Here is an 18,174-nt window from a genome sequence, read left to right as displayed (position 1 = left end):
TGTATGGGGTTATAAAGACTACTAAATGCTGACTTTTAAGCTGACCCTTGAATAAATGAATAGAATGCAAATAGAATAGCGATAAAAAAAAAATTGAGGTAGGAAAGCGCATTTCGAAGGCTATTGTCTTCTGTATTAAGAAATTTAAATTCTGTGGCCAATAACGGAGTTCTGGAAGTTTATGGGTTTGCTTTGCATATAATGGCAAACTGTATTACTCCTGGGATAGTGGAAGGAAGGGATGGTAGCAGATGGGAAGTAAACCATTGCTATAGTCTTGAGTGTGAGGGTCCCAGACTAGGTTCTTTAAAAGAAAAAGCTGGGTTCAGATATTAGGATTCAAAATTTTTAAAAATGTCAGAATTTTCATGGTTGTTCGAATGTGACATTACTACTGTGATGGCAAAACCAGACCTGGTTGTGACATGAAATTATAAAAATGTTAATGAGAAGAAATCAATGGCTGGGGAAGGGGTCAGTTCCTCTCCCCTCTGTCAGCCTTTCTCCTGGAAGCCTGATTGACCTTTTGGATTGCAGATAACTTGCCACGGGAGTCTGACTACTCCCCTTTTAAGTGTAAACACACCTGTGGAGGCCTTGGGCCCAAGGCTAGAGATTTATCAAAGGCCTTGAAGAGGAGCTAGTTGTTCACCTTATCTCACGGTTGTTTCTGTAAATATGCTTCCCACTAGAAAAAAATTGTAGACTAGATAATTTTTGACACTAGATAGGCTATAAATGTGAGAAACTGTAGATGGGAGCTCAGAATTTGGAGTTTTGTTTTCCTCTGATCCGCCCCCTTCCCCAGTAAAATAAAGTTTGGAGTTCTTTCAGAGTGCATGCTGCTTTTCTACCAGTCTGTCTCCTGTGACTACAAGTGGGGTTGGAGCATACTAGAGGTTCAGGGCGAAGAGGAATATATACAGTGTTAACGGGTCTTCTGTAACAGTCAGGTAAAGACAGCCAAGTAGACTGCTGGAGATAAAACGTCGGAGCATAGGGGACAGTGTACAGGAAGTGATTTTTGTTTTAAATCTAGAAAGAAATGGTGCTGGGAGATGAGGGTTCACGAGGGCTTATACGAGGGCACACGACACCGAACTACTGGGTTTGATTAATCGTGTTGGATTAAGGTGCTGAGCAGCCTTGCGGTCCACAGCATGCTCTGACTTCCTCCTAAAAGAGATACAACCGGCCAGACCGTGCTCTCTCAACTTGTGGCTCCAAAGCCCCGGCCCTGGCAGGGCACGTGGCTGCACGTGCTAGAAACGAAGCGCGGGAAAGGCTGCACGGCTCGCTTGCGCTTGCGCAGCAGCAAGCTGTCGGTTGGCACAGGCAGGCCCCTGCGGAGCATGGCGGAATGGCAGAGCCCGAAGACACCCTGAAGAGTTCCGCCCCATCCCCAGCTGATAACCGCAGCGGGCGGGTCCATTCCCTGTTTACAGACCCGGCACTTCAGAAGAATACCCTAGCTGTCCCGGAGGTCACGCACATGAGGGCATCGGAGGTCCCGCACAAGAGGGCGTCGGATACGAAAGTGATGGATACGAAAGCATCAGATACTTCTGTCATTCGTAATGCCCAGGAAGCCGACAGGTTTACCACTAGCCCGGACAAGGACAAGACCACCACTGGGCATCGGCTGCTGAATGTGAGTGCGGGCCTGGCCTGTGACTAAGGGGTAGGGTCTAACTGAGTGTGACCGGTGCCGAGTACCTGGGTCGATGCACACAGACTGGGGGAAAACTGCCCGCGACTGGAAGGTGGTAATATCTTCCACAAGTGGAAGTTTACCTGTGGGACCTTGACAATTATTTAACTTCTCAGAGCCTCATTTTGTTAATTGTTAAATTAAGACAATAATTACTACTTAAGGACAGCTAAAAGGATAATATATAACATGATTAGCACAATGCAAAAAACAGAGTCGATAAATGTTAGCTGCTGTCATTATCATCATCGTTGGGATTTCATTTGTATGGTTACAGGGCTAAACTCCAGAAACTTTAGCTACCTTTGTTTTCATTCTGGAGATTCTTACATAGTGAATCTGCAGAACAAATCCCTTATCATGTCTGCAGAGTGAATTATTGGCCTTCTGAAACTTCTTGGCCTTTACCAGTATATGTAGTGATACCATTAGAGAAATTATGAGGAGCTTTTTTATCCTTGTTGGTTAAGTTCTAGTACTTATCAGGAAATAAATGGTATGCAAAAGATGAAGTTCTTCTCAATGAAATGAAGGAGTTGAATTATTGGATCTTTGAGATACCCTTCTAATTCCGAAAATTTTAAATGCTATTGAAACATTGTTATGATAAATTGAGGACATATTAGGAGTAAGCTATAAGGCAAATCGCTAGGGAAAAAAAATCATAAATGTTGTGTAAGAGAGATATGCTTGGAACTCTAGTCCATGGGAGGTATTAGTTGTGTGTCATTTTAAGGAATTTGGACTTTTTACTATAAAATGGTGATTTCCAATATAATTTTGAGTATGAGGATCCCTTTCTAATGTAAAAAATGAAATCTCCCCACATAAAAATAACTGGCTTTTTATTATTCACTGATTGGGAAAATATGTAATCACAAAAAGCTACATAGGAGGCAGAATGTTATTAAAGGAGTTTGCTCCAAATCATTGTATCTTTTGTTCTTGAAGTATCTGTATCCAAGTCTTCTGGGATATTAGTGGAAATATAGATCTCAGCCTCCACCATAGACTCCTGAATCAAAAGGGTAGGTCCCCAGTAATGTGCTCAAATTTAAACCTATTGTGGTGTTTCTTAGACTGATGTTTGAGAATCACTGTAGAGGGACAAGATAGGCATTAATGTTGGGATTGTAAATTTAGGGTGCAGGATGGAGAAGGAAGCAAGTACAGCCAAAAGAACTGGATGAAAGAAGAAGGAGGGATAAAAATGAAGTCTCAAAGAGATTTTTAAAAAAGGTTTATTAATCTGGGCTCAGGGGTGCATGCCTATAATTCCAGCAATTTGGGAGGCTGAGGGTAGAGGATTACAAGTTTGAGGCCAGCCTCAGCAATTTATCAAGGCCCTAAGCAACTTAGGGAGACACTGTCTCAAAATAAAAAAATAAAGAGGGCTGGGGACTTAACTCAGTGGTAAAGCGCCCCTGGGTTCAATCCCTGCTACCACCCCCCCCCCAAAAAAATTAAATGTAGGTTACTGACAGAATTAGAAGGATCCACTACAGATAGCGCTTAAACTGAGAGATATTGTGATTTCTAACTTAGGTACAAATGTGGATTACTTTATAATCAGTTCTTTGAACCTCCTTAATTCCTTTCAGTAACTCACTGTAATTCTTCATATTGGAATTTATCTTCATTCTGGTAGTTTCGTCTGTCAAATCCTGTAACCTAGTATTCTGTTTCCTGAACTGTAATTACCTTACTTTTATTGCATCTGTTATTTGAAATGTATGCCAAGATTACTACTAGACATGGAGGATATGATGATGAATAAACCAGGCAAAGCACTTTTCCTTAGGAAGCTAGTATTCAAATTGGACAGTTACAGGTTATGCTGTGATAAAATAAATCAAGACCAGCTGCGGTGGAAGGACAGCTAGTACTTGGGAGAGGGGATCAAGAAAAGTCCTCTCTGAAGGGGTGACTTGTAAGTGAACACCTGAAAAATGAGAGGAGGTGAGCTGTTTAAAGAGTTGGGGGGAGAGCCTTAAGGTAGAACAAGCAAGTATGAAGTTTCTATAGAATGAAGTTTGGAATATTCTAGGAACACAGTGAACAAGAGGGGAAATGATTTGAGATGAGGTTATAACACATATTTGTATGTTTAAGCCCTTTAAAAATATTTTGTGGGCTGGGGTTGTAGCTCAGTGGTAGAGCGCTTGCCTAGCATGCGTGAGGCACTGGGTTCCATTCTCAGCACCACATACAAATAAATTTCAAAAATAAAGGTCCACCAACAACTGAAAAAATAAAAAAAAAAATTTGTGTTTGTGAATTATTGGTTCAAGTCCTTTTTTTTTCCTATCAGATTTTGATCTTTGCCTTTTTGATTTTCCAAAAGTTCTTTCTTTATTATGGGTATTTGAACTCATCTCTGATAAACATCACAAATATTTTCCCCAAATTCGACTGTTGTCTGTTGACTGTGGTATTTTTTTGCTATACAACTCTTAGTTTTGTTGACTCTTAGAATTTCTTTTCTGTTCTCTTGTTTGTTTCTGCTCTGAGCTTTATTCTTTCTTTCCTTCTGCTAATTTTGAGCTTAACTTCTTTTTTACTTAGTTCATTTAGGCATAAAATTAGCTTGTTTAAGATCTTTCTTTTTTGATAAGGCATTTATTGTTATAAAATTCCATCTTGGAGATACTTTTGCTGCATTCCATAACTTTTGGTATTTCATATTTCTGTTTTTCCTCAAGATATTTTTGTTTCCTTTTTGATCTCTACTTTCATACATTGGTTGTTCAGAAACATGTTTAATTTCCACATATTTATGAATTTTCCAAATTTTCTCCTATATTTATTTCTAGTTTCATACCACCATGATCAGAAAAGACATTTGATATAATTTCAGTCTTCATAAGTTTATTAAAACTTGCTTTTGGCCTAACATATGATCTATGCTGTAGAATGTTCCATGTGCCTTTCAGAAGAATGTGTATTCTGCTGCTGTTGGATGGAATGTTCTGTATATATTTGTTAGATCCATTAGGTCTAAAGTAGGGCATTGAAGTCTTGTACTATTTTTTTTTTTTTTTTTTTTTTTTTCGGTGCTGGGGATCGAACCCAGGGCCTTGTGCTTGCAAGGCAAGCACTCTACCGGCTGAGCTATCTCCCCAGCCCCTGTACTATTGTTGTATTGTTATCTCTTTCTCCTTTCAGTTGTTTTAATATTTGCTTTCTATATTTATGTGCCCCAACATTGGGTATGTATATATTTATAGTCTTTATAGCCTCTTGGTGAATAGAGTGCTTTATTATTATATAATGATCTTTGTTGTCTCCTTTTACATTTTTGCCTTGTCTATTTTGATATTATTCATAGCCACACCTGCTCTCTTTTGGTTTCCGTTTGCATGGAATATAAGCCTATGTGTATTTTGTATCTTTATTTTTTGTGGCAGTGCTGGGGATTGAACCTCAGGTGTGCTAGGCAAGTGCTCTACCAATGAGCTACATTCTTGACCCCCCGTGTGTGTGTATTTTTTTTTTTTTTTGGTACTGGGGATTTAACCCAGGGCACTTAACCACTGAGCTCTATCCCCAGCCCACAACCTGCCCCCATCCCTTTTTTTGAGACAGGGTCTCATTAAGTTGTTTAGGACCTTGCTAAATTGCTGAAGTTGGCTTTGAACTTGTGATTTTCCTGCCTCAGCCTCCCAAGTGACTGGGATTGCAGACATGTACTACCATGCCCAGCCCCATGTGTGTTTTTAAAGCTGAAGTGAGTCTTGTAGGCAATATATACTTGGTTTTTGTTTTTGCTTTAGTTCTTTGACTTTGCTGTGTCTTTTGAGTAGAGAATTTAATCCATTTACATTTAAAGTAATTGTTAATAAGTAAAGACTTATTGCCCTCTTGTTACTTATTTTCTGGCTATTTTGTAGTTTTTTAAAATTTTTTTTATTCCTGTCATAGTCTTTTACTGTCTTCCTTTGTGATTTGATGATTTTCAATATTGGTTTGTTTTAATTCCTTTCTGCATTTCTTTCACTTATCCACTAGGTTGTTTTCTTTATGGTTACCATGTGGCTTACATAAAACATCTTATAGTTTTAACAGTATTATAAGCCTACAGCAACTTAATGTTAATCATACACAAAAATTCCACCCTTTTACTCTCCCCACCCATTTTATGTTTTGATGTTACTATTTACATTATATTACTGCAGAAAGCTGCTGCTGCTTGCCGACCAGCTGCTTCAAGCGGCTGGTGCTGCTCTTACGAAAGACCGTGGCATCTTTGCCTGGCGGCTCCAAGCGGCTCTACTTACGGAAAGCTGCTTCTTGCACTTTTGGCCCGACCAGCGGGACAGAAGTTCATGAAGCAGCTTCCGTTATTCAAATAACACCCTCAATATATAAGCAGTCTCATGCATAAGCAATTGTAACCAGATATGTCCATCCAATCCTGTTAAAGGTCAAGCAGCAGTCGCTTGCTCGAGCATACATACAAAGTATATGTGTCCACGTGCTAGGCAGCTGAACTGATTATAATACAGCGAATTGTAAACGCATTCTGCCTTTCTCCATGCATATTCAGAACGCCGTTTGCTCTCTGCCAGTTGCCATCTTTGGATGCACATGGTGTAACCCTGGGCCCCGGGTTCCGCCTGCCACAACTCCCCCTTTCTGTTTATAAAAGGGACCGTGCCTGTCTTAGGTTGTCCACGGCAGAGCAACATCCTTACCCGTCATTGGACAATGAGGCTCTAGCCCTCATTTCCTGTCTTAGGTTGGTATGAGCTCCCCATGAATCTTACCCGTCATTGGCTACCAGTCCAGCATAATAAACCAGACTTGGGGGGATGGGCCAGCATCAATTGCAACGAGAGCTTGGAGAATAATGGCTGTTTTTCTGCGCGGATGTATGTGCATTTTGTATATGCACAGGACAGATACAACACACAAGAGACCTCCCCTGGACAAAAACTTAAACCATTCTTTTTCCCATAGAACAGCGGACTGCAGAAATGTGGCCAAATGTTGTAAAGTTAGGAGGATATAGAACAGAGGAGTTGGTAAGGGGTACAGGATAGGGCCACATCTTCACTATCCCCCATAGTTCACGCGAGTCTCCTCCATTAATTTGGCGAGGATTCGCCAGCACCATCAGCGGGAGAAGTCTCCTCATCTTCTTCCTGTTTTTGGATCTCTGTTGAGGCCTTGACCAATCTCTCCGGCACCCAAATTGGCGATTGTGTGTCCTGTGGGAAAACACAAACAGACCCTCAGGTCCAGATTAATACTGGATCTGGGCCTTTTCATTGTCCTGATAGAATGTCCTTCCAGAGCACTTGAGGTAGATGCTTTTTATTAGGCTCTGAATGACGGTCAGCAGCTGATCGGCCCTCAGAATCAAGATTTTAAAAATTTAAAATGAACAAGACAACAGACAATTTGTCTTTTGGGGATCTGTATGATGCCCCTATTCCCCCTTTTTGTTTATAAAGCATGTTTTTAAGCGTTAAATGGGCACACTCAACAATGCTTTGTCCAGTAGGATTATAGGGAATTCCTGTGACATGTTGACTATCAAAGGTGGAACAAAATTGTTTAAAGGCCTGGGACGTATATCCAGGACCATTATCTGTTTTAATTTGTTTGGGAACTCCTAGGATGGAGAAAGAGTATAAACAGTGTGTTATTACATCTTTGGTTTTTTTCTCCAGTAAGAGCAGAGGCCATAATAAATCCTGAAAAGGTATCAATAGACACATGAATGAATTGTAGTTTTCCAAATTCTGAATAATGAGTTACATCCATTTGCCAAATATGATTGGGCTGAAGCCCTTTTGGATTTACTCCTAACGAGGGGTTAGGAATAAATGTAACACATTTAGCACAAGACTTGACTATGTCTCGAGCTGTTGCCTTAGTAATTTTATAGCGTTTGCTTAGAGTGGAAGCATTTACCTGAAATTTGGAATGAAAAGTTTTTGCATTTTCAAGCGTATTAAAGATGTGTGGGTCTCTGGTGGCCATGTCTGTTAAATCATTGTGTAGACTTAAAGGACCTGGAAGGCCAGTATGAGCCCGAACATGCCAATAAAAAAAGGATTTTTTCTGTCCCAAATAAGTTTTTGTAAACTTTGCAAATATTTAGTAATAGTGGAGGTGAGGGAAATCATACCAGTTAATTCTAAATTTTGAACAGCATTAACAACGTATTTGCTATCAGAGAATAGGTTAAAAGGCTCATGGTGGGTTTTGAATACTTCTATAGCTACTAATAGTTCCGTTTGTTGTGCAGATAGAGTATTAAACAACAATGTTTCTGTAACATTATCTATAGTAATAGCACCTGTACCATTTTTTGATCCATCAGTAAATATAAGGGTAGCTCCTGTAATAGGTTCTTTTCGGGTGACTTTAGGAAAAATTATAGGATGTTGACTCCAAAATTGGAGAAGAGGATCAGATGGCAAATGATTGTCAAACACAGCAGAAGTACTAGTAAAGACTACAGCCCATGAATTTGAATTATTAATAAGATATTGTATCTGATCAGTAGTATATGGAGTAGTGATAGTTGAGGGATGTGATCCAAAGGTGGAAAGGGATACTTTTAACGCCTTAAGGATTAATTCTGCCACAGATTCAGTAAACAAGGCTAAGACCTTGTTAGGGGCATAATTCATGTGAACCCATAGAATAAGACCCTTTTGCCAAAACACTCCTGTGGGTAACTTATTTGTGGCCAAGACAATGAATGATAAAGGCTTAGTTAGGTCAATACGATCAAGATGAGCCTTTTCCATAGCTGTTTCAACAAGCTTGAGAGCTGTTTGAGCCTTAGGGGTAAGCACTTGCTTAGAAAGAGGGTCAGAATCACCTTTAAGAATATCAAACAGGGGGCCCAAACTTGAGGTGGGTAAATGAAGGTAAGGTTTAATCCAATTAATATCACCCAAAAGTTTTTGAAAATCATTTAAAGTTTTAAGCTCGTCCACCCGAATGGTAATTTTTGCGGGTTTAACCATAGTTTGATTTATAATAGATCCCAGGAAGTTTTTGGTGTCTGTAATTTGTACTTTATTAATGGCAATATGTAAGCCCCATCTTTCAAGTGACTTTAGTAAGGAATTATAACATTGCTCTAAGACAGGTTTTTCCTTATGAGCTAGCAAAATATCATCCATATAAGGATAGATTAAAAGTTGAGGGTTAATTTGTTAATTCACACACCAGGTGGAAATTAATCTGATTACCTTGCCCTTCATTTGGTCCTTTGCCTGTCAGCATGTTTAGATTCCACTGAGGATTGCCCGCAACTGCATTACGTCGGGCAGTATCAGAACATAACTCCTGGTTAGCCACCTTCCATTTTATATGGTTGTGCTTTTGTAAGTCTTGGAAGCTATACCCAATCCCCTTAAAGTCTGATCTGCCTGTTGAAGTGGCAAGGCTTTGGGCAGTTCTGTAATTTTGATAATACCTTTGTCAGCCCCAGTATCTAATAAGCCCTCAAAACTTTTGCCTTCTATCACTAACTTCGTCATAGGCCTATCTTTTAAACCCCATGTTAACATGACCATATTTTGGCCAGTAGAACCTAACCCTTTATTTCCCCTAATAATATTTTTTGATGGATATTGATCATAGCAACTGGGTAAGACCAACAATTGTGCTATGCGATCACCCTGAGCTATTATTGCTACACCTCTTGGTGAAGAAGCAAGGATTTTTATTTCTCCTGTAAAATCAGGGTCTATAACTCCAGGGACAATATTAAATCCTTTTAAAGCAGAAGAACTCTTCCCCAGAACTAGTCCCACTGTTCCTTTAGGTAATGGGCCGACAGCCAAAGTTGGTATTGGCTGTACTCCCATCTCTGGAGTTAATACTGCTCTGGCGGAGGCACAGAGGTCTATATCTAATATTTGATGATATCTCTGATTGTTTTGATCTTCAAATACTGGGAGTATTGGGAACATCGATCGAGATTCTACATCAGCCCACTGTCTGGGGGCCTCCCCTGTGCAGCATGTAAATGCACCCTTACAACTTGAAAAAGGGCGATGATCTGGATTATATGCTGGAGGGCATGGTGCGATAGGGGTTAAATGCCACTGAGGTAACTTCTTTTCCGGCTCTGTCTCAGATTGCTCCTGTTCCTCAGAGTCTGAACATCTACTTTCTCTTTCAGAAGCTTGATTTGATTGTTCTTTTTTTATAGTTTCTAATATCTTTTCCCCTTCTCTTAACTGTTTTTGAGATTTTGGTTTTTTGGAAGTCAGACAAAAATGAACTAATGTACACAATGCTATAACAACAACAAACAGAAACCAAACAAGAAAAGGTAACACAAACATTAATTTACACATATTTGTTATGCGACGTCCTTCGCTGTCTCTTGGGACAGCCTTTCAATATATTCTCTCTCTAGGAGAATCTTCTGTTAATAATCCCTCTCTAGGGGACTCTTCTGTTACAACCTTAAGGTAACCGTTTCCTCAAATAGGGAAACCTTCTCGTTAATTACGCTAGTGAAACTTTTTTTTTTTTTTTTATACCTGAGCGCTCACCAATTTCAAGTTCGATCCTCGTCTGATCCCAGTCTGGGCCACAACATACCGAACGCCGCCGCTTCTTCCCCATACGGGCCACCACTTGCGGAAAGCCGTTGCTGCTTGCCAACGGGCTGCTTCAAGCGGCTCGCGCTGTTCTTACGAAAGACCGCGGCTTCTTTGCCCGGTGGCTCCAAGCAGCTCCGCTTATAGAAAGCCGCTTCTCGCGCTTCTGGCCCGACCAGTGGGACAGAAGACAAGTACTCTTTAGAAGTTCATGAAGCAGATTCTGTTTATTCAAATAACACCCTCAACATATAAGCAGTCTCATGCATAAGCAATTGTAACCAGATATGTCCATCCAATCCTGTTAAAGGTCAAGCAGTCACTCCCTCGAGCATACATACAAAGTGTATCTGTCCACGTGCTAGGCAGCTGAACTGATTATAATACAGTCAATTGTAAACACGTTCTGCCTTTCTCCATGCATATTCAGAACGCCGTTTGCTCTCTGCCAGTTGCCATCTTCAGATGCACGTGGTGTAACCCTGGGCCCCGGGTTCCACCCGCCACATATTACATTGTGTAATCATTAACAAATTATTGTGGCAAAGTTATTTTTAATACTTTTGTCTTTTAACTTTTATACTAGGGTTAAGTGATTTATATATCATTATTATAGTATTAGAATATTCTGAATTCAACTGTATATTTATCACTGATAGTTTATACTTTCACATGTTTTTATATTATTAATTAGCATGTTTTCACTTCAGTTTAATAACTCCCTTTATTATTTCTTGTAAGACAATATAGTGGTGATGAACTCCCCCAAATTTCTGGAAAAGTTTTTATCTTGCCTTCTTTTCTGAAGGACAACTTTGCTGAATAAAATATTTTTGGTTGACAGGTTTTTGTGTTTGTTAGTCTGGGGTTTTTGTTGTTGTTGTTGTTTTTGTTTTTCATTCAGCACTTTTATTATCCCATTCTCTCCTGGCCTGGGAGTTTCTGCTGGGAAATCTGCTGATAGCCTTATGAATGTTCCATTCTATGAAATAAGTTTCTTTTCCCTTGATGTTTTAAAAATTATCTTTGTTTTTTAACAGTTTTTTAAAAAATTTTTTTTCTAGATGTCGCTAGATCTTTATTTTTTATTCATTTATTTATATGTGGTGCTGAGAATCGAACCCAGTGCCTCACCCATGCTAGGCAAGTGCTCTACCACTGAGCCACAACCCCAGCCCTGCCCCATTAGTGTTTTTCCTCTTTCTCTCTTCTTTTGGAATTCCCATAATGCATATATTATTTTGCTTGATGGTGTTCCATGATTCATGAAGGCTTTCTTCACTGTTTTTAATTCTTTTTTTCTCCTCTGACTAAATAATTTCAAGCAACTTTGATTTGAGTTCACACATTCTTCTGCTTTATGAAGTCTGGTATTGGTATTCTCTGTTGCATTTTTTATTTCATTCCTTGTATTAATCAACTTCAGAGTTTGGCTTTTTTAATAATTATTTTCTTTGTGTTGAACTTCAAATTTCATTTTTGCATTGTTTTCCTGATTTTTGTTGTCTGTGTTCTCTTGGAGTTCACTAAGACTCTTTAAAACAATAATTTGAACTTATTCACTTCTTTGGGGTTGGTTAAGGGAAAATTATGTGGTATCATCTATTCATTTCTTTATTTTTGGGGGTATTTCTTATAGCCTTATGTTGATCTGTGCATTTGGTGGAATAGTTACCTTTACAAACTGATTTTGGTAGGGTGGATGTGGGTAGGCTGACTGAATGGGCTCTGATGCTTCTGGCTCTAGGAAGTTCCAGTGGCATAGTCTTCATGAGCTCTATCAGCTAGGGTTAGTGTGGGTGAAGATTACAGGGGTCCTTAACAGCAAGTCTGCAGATACTTCCTGTGGTATTGAGGGCTATTGGGCTGTTTAGTGATGAAGGCTTCTGGGAATCTCCTGACATCTTTTTCTTCCATGAGGGATATCATAGCTGAGGGGAATACCTCTTGGCACCAGGTTCAGCCTGAGGACTCTGATATCTGATGTTCAAGCACCTATGGAGCAGATATGGAACCAGAATCTAGAGTGTGGGTGCTCATAAAGCAACAGCAACTCTGGGGTCCAGATGCTGGGTAACTACAATGGCAAGAGCTTTCTTACCTGTGATGAGAGCATCCACAGCAGGCTTGGAACTGGGTCTGGAGAATAGGCATGGACAGAGTGGCCACAGAGCCAAAGTTTGGATTGTGAGTATGAACAAAGCAGTTAAAGGGCTAAGGTCTGAAGTGCAGGTGCATGTGGAGCAACCTTAGCCCTGGGATCTGGAGTATATGTGGAGTTTGGGGAGGAATGGAATTGCTGGTCCGGGAGTGGAGCAATAGCAGCTCTTTCTTGGAGTGTTGCAGTAGTGATGGTTATCTCTAGTGAAATATGTGTCCTCTGTGGAGCAGGTCACTGGGGCTGGAAACAGCAAACACCATGGGGTTCTCTTCTCGAAAGTTGTGGGTAGTCTTCAGCTGTCAGGGTAATCATTGAGGTCTTCAGCAGGAAATGCTGCCAAGGTTCTCTGTGGAGCAGGCCATTGTGAATCATGATAGCAGCTACTCTATATGTAATACAGATAGTCTGTGCCCTTCATCTTTGCTCCTAGATATCTCCAGATTGTCTCAACCAATGGGCAAACTCCAGAGTCCAGTGAGGGGCAAAGGGGGATTGGAAAATAAAGATTGACAGACACAGATCTTGAAGATTAGGCTGGGATCAGGTGGAGCCTGCTCTTGATGGAGATGCAGGTCTAAAGAGTTAGGCCAGCAATCTTTATTTATATGTGTCACATTTTCAGATTAAAGACTATGAAACCATTACTCTTCCTGTTCAGGAAAGCTACAGAAACTAGGATATCCTATGTAGCTTTTCCATAGTTGCAATCCACAGTTGCAAAGTGCAATGTTAGGAGCTTTGTGTCGCTCTCAAGAAAGTCCATTGTTAAAAGTTGCTACAAGGTGGGCAGGAACCAGAGAAGCAGAGCTGGCAAAACATTGTGGTTGTCTAGCATGAGAATTCCTTTCTTCCTGGGAGCTGTGTGCCTGAGATCAAGGTTAGAACTGATCGGGCTCTTGCACAGAGCCTTCTCATGCAGGGCATTGCTACAGTAGCTAGGCATCCTGTGCCCTTGCACAGAAACATTTTCATGAACTGGGCCTGCCACAGCCATGAGGGCATCAGAGACCTCTGATTTAAGTAACTGGTCTCCCATCCTCTGTCACCACACTCAAGACCAGATATCTCCACTAAGCTGATCTCCCTAGTGATCCACTGTTGCTTTACTATTTTGATATAGGTTCCTATTGGACCCTTGAGTCCTCCCAGAGCTATTTTTATTTGTGGTTAGCTGATTTTTTTTTTGTGGAAAGAAGAATGCTAGTATCTCCTACTCTGCCATCTTGCTGATATCACCTTTCTATTATTTCTTCTTTAAGTGTTAGAATTCAGCAATGAAACCATCTGGGCCTGGGTTTTTCATTGAGGGAACATTTATAATTATAAATCCAACTTCTTTTTAAAATTTTTTTATTTTTAAATATTTTTATTATCACATTACAGTTATACTTTACAATGGTGTTCATTTTGACATAATCATACATGCATGGACTATAACTTATTCCACTTCAGTCCAAGCACTTCTTTCCCTCTGTTCTTCCCACTCCATGTTTCTTTTACGCCACTCTACTGATTTTTCATTTATTTATTACCCTTTTTATTTAATTAAAAATCATAAATTTACATAGGGCAATGTTGTTTGATTCATTCTGTTATTTTTTCCCTTCCCCCTCCCCTCCCACCCCTCTTTTCCCTCTATACAGTCCTTCCTTCCTCCATTCTTACCACCCTCCTTATCCCTAACCCTAAACCTAACCCTAACCCTAACGCTAACCCCTCCTACCCCCCATTATATGTCCTCATCTGCTTATCAGCGAGATCATTCGTCCTTTAGTTTTTTGAGATTGGCTTATCTCACTTAGCATGATATCCTCCAATTTCATCCATTTGCCTGCAAATGCCATAATTTTATTATTCTTCATGGTGGGGTAATATTCCATTGTATATATATGCCACAGTTTCTTTATCCTTTCATCAACTGAAGGGCATCTAGGTTGGTTCCACAATCTGGCTATGGTGAATTGAGCAGCTATGAACATTGATGTGGCTGTATCTCTGTAGTATGCTGATTTTAAGTCCTTTGGGTATAGGCCAAGGAGTGGGATAGCTGGGTCAAATGGTGGTTCCATTCCAAGCTTTCTGAGGAATCTCCATACTGCTTTCCAGAGTGGCTGCACTAGTTTGCAACCCCACCAGCAATGTATGAGTGTACCTTTTTCCCCACATCCTCGCCAACACCTATTGTTGCTTGTGTTCTTGATAATGGCCATTCTAATTGGGATGAGATGAAATCTTAGGGTAGTTTTGATTTGCATTTCTCTTATTACTAGAGATGTTGAACATTTTTTCATATATCTGTTGATTGCTTGTACATCTTCTTCTGTGAAGTGTGTGTTCATTTCCTTAGCCCATTTGTTGATTGGATTATTTGTATTCTTGGTGTAGAGTTTTTTGAGTTCTTTATAGATTCTGGAAATTAGCGCTCTATCTGAAGTATGAGAGGCAAAGATATTCTCCCACTCTGTAGGCTCTCTCTTCACATTACTGATAGTTTCCTTTGCTGAGAGAAAGCTATTTAGTTTGACTCTATCCCAGTTGTTGATTCTTGCTTTTAATTCTTGTGCTATGGGAGTCCTGTTAAGGAAGTCTGATCCTAAGCCAACAAGTTGAAGGTTTGGACCTACTTTTTCTTCTATAAGATGCAGGGTCTCTGGTCTGATTCCAAAGTCCTTGATCCATTTTGAGTTGAGTTTTGTGCAGGGTGAGAGATAGGGAATTAATTTCATTCTGTTGCATATGGATTTCCAGTTTTCCCAGCCCCATTTGTTGAAGAGGCTATCTTTTTTCCATTGCATATTTTTGGCCCCTTTGTCTAGTATTAGAAAATTGTATTTATTTGGGTTTGTGTCCATGTCCTCTATTCTGTACCATTGATCTACCTGTCTCTTTTGGTACAAATACCATGCCGTTTTTGTTACTATTGCTTTGTAATAGAGTTGAAGATCTGGTATTGCGATACCCCCTGCTTCACTCTTTCTATTGAGGATTGCTTTAGCTATTCTGGTTTTCTTATTCTTCCAGATGAATTTCATAATTGCTTGCTCTATTTCTGTAAGGTACATCATTGGGATTTTAATTGGAATTGCATTGAATCTGTATAGCACTTTTGGTAGTATGGCCATTTTGACAATATTAATTCTGCCTATCCAAGAACATGGGAGATCTTTCCATCTTCTAAGGTTTTCTTTAATTTCTTTCTTTAGTGTTCTGTAGTTCTCATTGTAGAGGTCTTTCACCTCCTTTGTGAGATTGATTCCTAAGTATTTTATTTTTTTCTAGGCTATTGTGAATGGGGTAGTTTTCCTAATTTCTCTTTCTGAAGATTCATCACTTATGTATAAAAATGCATTGGATTTATGGTCTTTGATCTTGTAACCTGTTACTTTACTGAATTCACTTATGAGTTCTAAGAGTTTTCTGGTGGAATTTCCAGGTTCCTCTAAATATATAATCATGTCATCAGCGAACAGGGATAGTTTGAGTTCCTCTTTTCCAATTCGTATCCCTTTAATTTCTTTGGTTTGTCTAATTGCTCTGGTTAGAGTCTCAAGAATGATGTTGAATAGAAGTGATGAAAGAGGGCATCCCTGCCTTGTTCCAGTTGTTAGGGGGAATGCTTTCAGTTTTTCACCATTTAGAATGATATTGGCCATGGGCTTAGCGTAGATGGCCTTTACAATGTTAAGGAATATTCCCACTACCCCAATTTTTTCTAGTGTTTTGAGCATGAAGGGATGCTGTATTTTATCGAATGCTTTTCTGCATCTATTGAAATAATCATGTGATTCTTAACTTTTAGTCTGTTGATATGGTGAATGACATTTATTGATTTCCGGATGTTGAACCAACCTTGCATCCTTGGGATAAAACCCACTTGATCGTGGTGCACTATATTTTAAATATATTTTTGTATGCGATTTGCTAAAATTTTGTTGAGAATTTTTGCATTGATGTTCATTAAGGATATTGGTCTGAAATTTTCTTTCCTCAGTGTGTCTCTGTCTGGTTTAGGTATCAGGGTGATATTGGCTTCATAGAATGAGTTTGGGAGGGTTCCCTCCTCTTCTATTTTATGGAATACTTTGAGAAGAATTGGAATGAGCACTTCTTTTAAGGTTTTGTAGAACTCGGCTGAGAACCCATCTGGTCCCGGACTTTTCTTTGTTGGTAGGCTTTTGATGACCTCTTCTATTCCATTGCTTGAAATTGATTTATTTAAGTTGTGTATGTCCTCTTCGTTCAGTTTAGGTAATTCATATGTCTCTAGAAACTTGTTGATGTCTTCGAGGTTTTCTGTTTTGTTGGAGTATAGATTTTCAAAATAGCTTCTAATTATGTTTTGTATTTCACTCGTATCTGTTGTGATATTTCCTTCTTCATTCCGAATTTTAGTAATTTGAGTTTTCTCCCTCTTTCTCTTTGTTAGTGTGGCTAAGGGTTTATCAATTTCATTTTTTCAAAGAACCAACTATTTATTTTGTTAATTTTTCTGATTGTTTCTTTTGTTTCAATTTCATTGATTTCGGCTCTGATTTTAACTATTTCCTGTCTTCTACTACTTTTGGTGTTGGTCTGCTCTTCTTTTTCTAGGGCTTTGAGCTGTAGTGTTAAGTCATTTATTTGTTGATTTCTACTTCTTTTTTTGAATGCGCCCGATGAAATAAATCTTCCTCTAAGTACTGCTTTCATAGTGTCTCAGAGGTTTTGATATGATGTGTCTTTGTTCTTGTTTACTTCTAAGAATTTTTTTATTTCCCTCCTGATATCTTCTGTTATCCATTCATCATATAATAGTGTATTATTTAATCTACAGATATTGGAGACATTTCTGATTTTTGTTCTGTCATTTATTTCTAATTTCAATCCATTATGGTCTGATAGAGTACAAGGTAGTATCTCTATCTTCTTGTGTTTGCTAACAGTAGCTTTGTGGCATAAAACTTGGTCTATTTTAGAGAAGGATCCATGTGCTGCTGAGAAGAAAGTATATTCGTTCTTTGTTGGATGGTATATTCTATATAAGTCGGTTAAGTCTAAATTGTTGATTGTGTTATTGAGATCTATGGTTTCTTTATTCAATTTTTGTTTGGACGATCTATCCAGTGGTGAGAGAGGTGTGTTAAAATCGCCTAGTATTATTGTGTTGTGGTCTATTTGATTTCTGGAATTGAGAAGGATTTGTTTGACGTACATGGATGAGCCAATGTTCGGGGCATAGATATTTATGATTGTTATGTCTTGCTGATATATGCTTCCCTTAAGCAGTATGTATTGTCCTTTATCCCTTCTGACTAGTTTTGGCTTGAAGTCCACATTATCTGAAATGAGGATGGATACTCCAGCTTTTTTGCTGTGTCCATGTGCATGGTATATTTTTTCCCATCCTTTCACCTTTAGACTATGGGTATCTCTTTCTATGAGATGAGTCTCTTGCAGGCAGCATATCGTTGGATTTTTCTTTTTAATCCAATCTACCAGTCTATGTCTTTTGATTGATGAGTTCAGGCCATTAACATTCAGGGTTATTATTGTGATATGATTTGTATTCCCAGTCATTTGACTCATTTTTGTTTTTTGACATGATTTGGTTTCTCCTTTATTTGGCTATTCCTTTAGGCTAGTTCCTCCCGTTGCTGATTTGCATTGTTGTTTTTCATCTCTTCCTCATGGAATATTTTGCTGAGAATGTTCTGTAATGCCGGCTTTCTTTTTGTAAATTCCTT

The 18,174-nt window shown here is 39.2% G+C and overlaps 1 protein-coding gene across 1 annotated transcript in view; it reads left to right on the top strand.

Annotated features, from left to right (window-relative positions):
• Nucleotides 1–1,360: 1,360 nt before the first annotated feature.
• The window catches only part of C2CD6 (C2 calcium dependent domain containing 6), a gene marked incomplete at both ends in the record, with an annotated part of 101,203 nt that continues 84,389 nt past the window's right edge, over nucleotides 1,361–18,174 (top strand). The window contains one exon of the mRNA XM_079130395.1: nucleotides 1,361–1,651. Coding sequence (XP_078986521.1) covers nucleotides 1,361–1,651 — 291 coding nt within the window. The remainder of the gene's footprint in view (nucleotides 1,652–18,174) is intronic.

Source organism: Sciurus vulgaris (genome assembly GCF_902686455.1).
Source record: "Sciurus vulgaris genome assembly, chromosome: 3".
Taxonomy (NCBI): Eukaryota; Metazoa; Chordata; class Mammalia; order Rodentia; family Sciuridae; genus Sciurus; species Sciurus vulgaris.
Note: the sequence above shows the minus strand (reverse complement) of the source record. Positions and strands in the feature narration are given on the sequence as shown.